The 7,257-nt window shown below is 31.3% G+C and overlaps 1 protein-coding gene across 1 annotated transcript; it reads right to left on the reverse strand.

The window, feature by feature from the left end:
- Positions 1–473: 473 nt before the first annotated feature.
- On the reverse strand, positions 474–1,972 carry LOC112452252. Its single transcript, XM_025012371.1, has 5 exons — positions 1,849–1,972; positions 1,496–1,709; positions 1,240–1,344; positions 937–1,002; positions 474–864 (listed from the first exon to the last, which is right to left on the reverse strand). The coding sequence occupies exons 1-5, from the start codon at positions 1,861–1,863 to the stop codon at positions 545–547; spliced, it is 720 nt and encodes a 239-aa protein (XP_024868139.1). The 5' UTR covers positions 1,864–1,972; the 3' UTR covers positions 474–544.
- Positions 1,973–7,257: the final 5,285 nt, after the last annotated feature.

Consider the following 7,257-nt stretch of genomic DNA (forward strand, 5'->3'; position numbering starts at 1 on the left):
TATTTATTATATACATGATGTAATGAATATAAAAAGCAGTTAACCAACACAATTTTTTGTTCTATTTTAAACTTTATTGATACAATATCAATGTAATTTTTTTCAATAAACTTTTATAACATAATATTTTAATATCTTTTAAAAAGGAACACAAATCATTAATCTATTTACTTTAATATCACTTTTTACCTTGTTATATAATAATATTACTTGTACAAAATAATCTTTTCATTTTATGACACTTATAAAAAAATAATCTCTTATTATTTCTAGTGACTCACTTATTTAAAAAAATAATTTGTCATCATTTTTAGTGACTAAACTTATAAACACAAATAATCTGTCATTTTCAGTGACTAGCACTTTTAAACAAAAAAATCTTATTATTTATAGTGACTAACACTTATAAACAAAAATAATCTTTTATCATTTGTAGTGATTAACACTTTAAAAAAAATAATATCATTCATTTTTAACAACTTATACTATAAAATACTCGTAAAATAAAATACTTTAAACTTTTCTGATTTTAAGGAACTTTAGTCTATGCTCTTGAAGAAGCATATTTCTCTTTTTCTTTTCGCAGCTGTAACTCAGCTAGTTCAGCCTTTGCAGTAGCTGTTCTAATTTCTAGAGCATGTATTTTATTATGAAAATTTTCTTTCAATACAGCCATTCTTTTCTCGTGAGCTTTCTGTATTTCTGCCACTTCTTTCTCTTGTTCTATAATTTGTTTTATTCTTTCGATCTTTACAGTACTTTCATTGTTAAGAGAAGTTTCAGTAATATTTGTCTCTACTTTGGTCATTTTTGTATTTCGTTTACAAACAGTATCCAAACCCTTTTTTCTCTTCAAAACACCCGCTGTAAATATAACAGTATTACATTAGTTGATCAGCAAAGAAATCAGTAAGAATCACATATCTATGTAATTACCTTGAATGGAAAAATCGATATTTTGATTTTCTTTATCTTGTGTTGTATCTTCAATTGTTACGTCAACTGAAAATGAATAATAATCAATTTAAATTTTTAACTGTAAACAATTTTACTTTTTAAACATAGAAATATATTTATTACTGATATATAATTACATAATCTTGTGAAACACAAAATAGACAGTAACACAAAATTAATATAAATTTTTTTAATAAATAAGATTTTTCTATTTTTGTATATAAGGATAATGGTGTATGATATAAATATATTTCATTTTTAATCTATTTCAATTTCATATACCTTCTTGTATTTTATTTTCATTTGTTGCCTCGTCGTCATTACTTTCAGATATGACAATGGTCGAATCATTATCTGTTACAATCTTCAAAGTCTGTTTTTTCATCTCTGAAACAAATAAAATATATTTGAATTAAATAAAATTAAGTATAAGAACTCGTAACATTTTTTTGTCAAATGCTTTTATCATACATAAGAATATTAATTACGTTAAATAGTGAGACAAATTGCTTATAAATATATTTATAAAACTATTTACCTTTTATTTCATTGTCCGTCATATTTGAAGTAAAAAGGATAGGAGCTGTTTCCAAAAGATGCGGTGCAATTGCGGCTACGTCAGGATCAATATTTGTCTCTGGAAGTGGTGGACCACCACCAGTAGCTAGACGAGCCTGTTTTTCTTTTGTCAATAATTCTCTTTGATTCTGTTTCATGTTTGTCCATAGTTTTTTCAGTTGTGCAACTGTACGCTGTAAAAGAATAACATTTACTTAATCAGTATTAAATATAGTATATAAAAAAATAAAAATAAATTGCGAATAATTGTATATTAATAATTACAATATGTTTTACAATTCAAAATATAACCTAGCTTTCTTTTATATTTACCTCTTGAAAAATCATTGACGAATCGTTATACCGGTTACAGATTTCATCCCATGCAATTTCTTTATCCCGAAACGTTGAAGAATCACTTTTTTTTACTTCAATTACATGCTTAAAATCTTTTAATATTTCTAAGAAAATTTTTTTTTTAACTGAAGCGTAATGTTTATTTTTTGACATTTTAGAAAATTTCTTTTCTTTGCTGACTCGTTTTGCAATAACGTTTCGACTGCGTAACTGCAAAATACAAACGCTCTTGTATTATATCACATAAAATGCCGATAAAGTTGAAGTAATATTCAGAACAGAGAATGCACATAACCATAAACCATGATTAACGAGATGGTATAAAACTGCACTTTGAATCTAATATTCCTATTGGAGGAACTGATGGAAATATTACGGAAACAGCCGAATCGAGAATAAGCATGATCTCAAGTACGTCTTCGCCAAGTCGATCTCAAATCAAATAAGACTTACTTGAGCGACAACTTCTTCGTGAAGATCGTCTTATTTCATGACTATGAAATCTACTGATCTTAAGTCGGTCTGGATGGAATAAGACTGACTTGATCAAGATTGTTTTAAGTGTTGACTTGAGACTCGACTATGAATACGGGCCTATGGCCGTACGGCCGCTTCCTCCTGAAAACGTCACTAAACGGTCAGAAATGCCCGCGCAAGATAAATTGGTCCACCCCATCGCGAGGATGGAGTCCGGGGCTCCGCACGAGCTACAGGCTCAGGTGACGGGCCCAAGGGGCCACGTCACAACATCTATAATGACATCAATTGTTATATTGGTAAAAGCATTGGTTTGACATGAAAAAAAAGGAATATTGTTTGTATGTAAAAAAAGTGATCCCAAAATCGGACATTTTTAGCCTATTTTGGTGGCTCTCGAAATTCTACAGCTTTTTTTTAGCAACATAGCTTTACAGAATAAAAATTCCTTTTCAGAAAGTAAAGTATATGCACCAATGATGTCAATGCTGGACGATTTTATGCCAAAAACAAAAATAATTTCAGAAATGCAGATTTTCTCACGTCAAGTCATGATAACACATTAGAATCCCCTTAACGTAATAAGTTTTCTTTTTACATTAATAAAGAAAAAAGTAGGAAAGGATTTTTGTCAAAAAATAATTTTTTTTATATGTTAGCAGTTATCGAAATTAATATTTTCAGATTTTACTAATAATTACATAAGAATTAGATACATAAAGCAATGCAAAATAACAACATTAAGTACTAATACGGCATATTTGTAAATAATTTGACTTACCTTACAAATGTCGTGCAATTTCACATGAATAACATTTGCACATTTCCAAGTAAGCAAATTAGCAAGTATTTATTTTCTTAAGAAGGAACGCGTTGCAATAACTGATATTATTTACAATCAATTTTTTACATAATTAACCAGTAACACACATCAAAATATATTTACAAACAAGTACAGCATCTATTTGTTGGTATGAAGAAGCGGTATTGGAACATAAGAATCAACCTGGTTCATATTTTTCAGTATTATACATTTCTGTTTTATTTCAGTGAGTGGAACTGTTATAATTTCTGAAGCAGTTGTACTTAAAATTACAAATATACCCAGTTTTTCCGAAGCACATGGCACATTGAAAAGAGATGTTGGATTTAAAAAACGTTTTGCACGAATAAGTAAGACTGAGTTGTCCTCGAATATATCCAAAACTAAAACTACATTATTATTAGAGAGTAAAGCACAATTGTCGTGCTTTTTTGTGGAAATTTTGAAAGTTTTAAATTAAACGTGACAAATTTTGTTCTTATTAGAGTAAACGACATTTGGATATTGCACCATGCAACACGGTTGGATTGGCATTTGTAATTCTTCGCCAACACGATTCACTAATTCCTCCAGAGGTTTACCGCTGTTATGCAATTTCTTCTTTATTTTTGCATGTGATTTTCAAACTTGAAGCAACTGAAATTATCTAATGAACGCGTTAAATTTGGAACACATGTGCGGATCAATTAATATTCTTATAGCAACAGTAAGACAAACAAAGTGAGTATAGGCAGTCAAAGATAATATTGGTTTCATTACGACAATTCCAGTGTACAATAAAAATTGCCGAAATTCTGTGGCCTCTACCTGTCTACGTCACGTAAATGTCTGGGTTTTCTTGTAAATTCCGATGGTATACATGCCTTGATTGCGAGTAAATAATTCGAAATTGCGTTAATATTATCAGTTGACAGTCTTACATTTTTATTACCTTTAAGCCATAACTGTAGTATTCTTTTTACAACACTTAAACAAATAAGATGCATGTAGTCCAAAGGAATTTGTGACACCATTCCAATAAGAAGTTTTTCTAATATGGAGTCACTTGTGTGATGCTCCACTTGAAGTCGATTTTTAAATGACTCGTTTGTTCGTAATATGTTATGAATTTCTAGAAAGATTACTCTATTACGTACAAAATCACCTTCTTGTATGCATTTAGAGCATGAAAAATATCCTGTGTGCCCCTTTGTATACGTTATAAATTATTTAGCTGGTGCATCGCATAATATTGCATTAATGCCAACAGTATATTTTACGCACAGTTATCCCATTTTGAAACAGGAGGATCAATTCATTTACAAAATCATTCATAAATTCATTAGCATCAATAGGTTTAGACATACCATGATATACCTCAATTATAAATGGCAATGTATAAACATCTATTCCTTCTATGGATGCCATAATGGGCCAGAATTGACTACCCGAACTTTTTGAAATCGGTAAGCCATCAATATTTATATTCAATCTTATATCGTTACTTTTTATAAAAGTAGAATACATTTTTATGGACCGTTCTAGAGACGAGGAAAGACTAAAGTGAACATAGCGACCATTGCCTACAGGTTTTATATGTACAGACGCATTTCTTGGTGTATGTAGCAAAACATCACTTACATCACTAGGTACGTGACCATGCTGTTTCAAAATGTTTAGCAACTCATTGGCAGTATTATGCGGAACATTACGTTCTATTATTAACGTTTGTAAATCTTTCCATAAACTCTTTTCATTACAAGACAATATGTCCATCAATGGTAACATATTATCTTGAGATGTTACGTTATACTGTTCACTAATTTCCGTTTCTAATATCTGCATCGGTAATTCGTCATAACAATTTGTACTTTCAGATAATGTAGAACCTGAACGAGAAATATTATCGACATTTGTAAGAGTCAATACCGCTTCTGCAACCGCATTAGATGCGATGTTTGGTTTACAAAAATGTAATGAATTTAAATGTCTGCAACTATGAATTTCGCGTTTAATCAATTGATTCACTCGCCTTTTCGATAAATATCGCATTTTCTTAGGCATGATGGCGGAGTATATCTAAAAGTAATAAAAAAAAAATTCATGAATATGTTAGCCTAAAAATAAGTCAATTCAATTTTCTCAGGTCCCTCGACCACCATCATTTATTATAATACCCGATAAATCTAATTTACTTAAATCGCTAAAGTGCAATGTTCCTGGTGGTATAGATAAATATATCGTATTATTTTGTGACTAATTGAAATGTAGGCAAACGCGTACAATCATCTCAGAAATTAAAGTACTTTATTAAGTACATAATGATCAATTTCAATTTTATGTCAAATTTTAAATCCAATCTTAGCCAATATATATTTTAATGTATTTTTTAATTTCTTGTTATCGCTAAGTATTTAGAAAATAAAATAAAAACTGTAGAAAAAATGACAATGGTATTTTGTTACATAAATGTTCAACTTTGATAATATCAGAAAAGAAAAAATTTTACACATACATATATTTTTTCTGCAATATTTTTTTTACATAAACATTTTTCAGTGAATAATTAAGTATAACACATAAACATTAATTAAAAAAACGAAAAAAAAACGCGACAAATGTTTATGTAAAAAAAATATTACAGACAAAATATATGTATGTGTAAAATTTTTTATTTATACAACAACCGTACTGCAGGGGTGTCATATTTAAGCCGAGAGTCGGCTGGTAGAGGACACGAACAAAAGAGACAGCAGGTATTTGTGCTCGCAACTATGTGCGTTCTCTTGCGTGTGTGTGTTCCCCACCAACTGACTCTCAAGTGAATCCCGGCTTAAGGCCCAGTTTCACAAGTGTCGGTTAACTTTTGATCTTAAATTAACTCACTCTTTGTCTCTTTTTAAGGGGGATGTTAGGAGACGAAGAGTGAGTTAATCTAAGATTAGAAGTTAACCGACACTTGTGAAATTGAGCCTAAATCTGACATCCCTAACGTGTCCTTTTGTTGCTGGAAATAAAGGATTACCTTTGCAGATAAATAAAAACGTTGGCTCTAAGAGGCTGCAGTACAACTCGGGATCCAAAAGAGAATAATATTTGCAGTGAAGTAATATAATTTACTTCAGTCTTTATGTACGATAACTGCAATAAGTAGAAAAATATACACAATAAGTATTATTTTTTTATAACGTTTATACATATATATAATTTTGTTAGAAATAAAGGATCATTATCTTGTAGTAATGGAACGTTAAGTCGAAGACATGCATAGACCTCGGGCACATAAACAGCTTGGACCGCGCGGTTTCGCCGCGCGGTAGACCCGAGACCGTGCACATTTAGACCGCGCGGTAGACCACACATGAGCGGTTTCGACCGCGCAGTTCCGCCGCGACAGACCGTGCACATCATGAGCGGCTTGTCCCGCGCGGTCGAAACCGCTCGTGTGCACGGTCTGTCGCGACGGAACCGCTCTGTGTACACGACCTACCGTGCTACGGAATGCCCGAGCCCTAACACGGGATCCGAGGGAGAATTAATTATGTTTGCAGTATTTGCCGTAAACCATAACCTATACTTCAGTCTTCATATACAATTCTTGCAATAAGTAGAAAAATGTGATTAAAACTATATACACGAGTATTACTTTTTCTTTATAACGTTACGTATTTTCAATGTTTTCAAGAAATGTTGTTAGAAATGAAGGATTACCTTTGATGAATATGGCTCGAAGACGCTGCATGACGCGGAATCCGAGAGGAAATGGCCGCCGCCGGCAAACCGCGGGAAATCGTACGTTTATGGCGCATATACATATTGTTTGGGCCCGTATCTCATGACAATCATGAAAACTCACATACTGATGGTCGCATCATCATTACGAAAATTAAAATTTCTTTCCTTTTCTTATCGATTGTTCTCGATTGTGTAATACTGTTATTATTTACAACTTAATTAATAAATATATATAATAATGATCAATTTGTAAATAGATAAAATTTAAACAATGTACAATTACCTTTATATCACATTAGTTGCACAAATTCTTCTTTTAATTTCAATTTTCCACGATTTTTTCACAAACACAGCACTGGCAGTTATAAAAA

Source organism: Temnothorax curvispinosus, unplaced genomic scaffold, assembly GCF_003070985.1.
Source record: "Temnothorax curvispinosus isolate PA1 unplaced genomic scaffold, ASM307098v1 QBEX01000283.1, whole genome shotgun sequence".
Classification (NCBI taxonomy): Eukaryota; Metazoa; Arthropoda; class Insecta; order Hymenoptera; family Formicidae; genus Temnothorax; species Temnothorax curvispinosus.

Coding starts and splice junctions, on each gene's coding strand:
- LOC112452252 (XM_025012371.1), bottom strand. Junction 1,345..1,495: donor GACGGACAATGAAATAAAAG/GTAAATAGTTTT, acceptor TATTTGTTTCAG/AGATGAAAAAACAGACTTTG. Junction 1,003..1,239: donor TGAAAATAAAATACAAGAAG/GTATATGAAATT, acceptor ATTCATTTTCAG/TTGACGTAACAATTGAAGAT.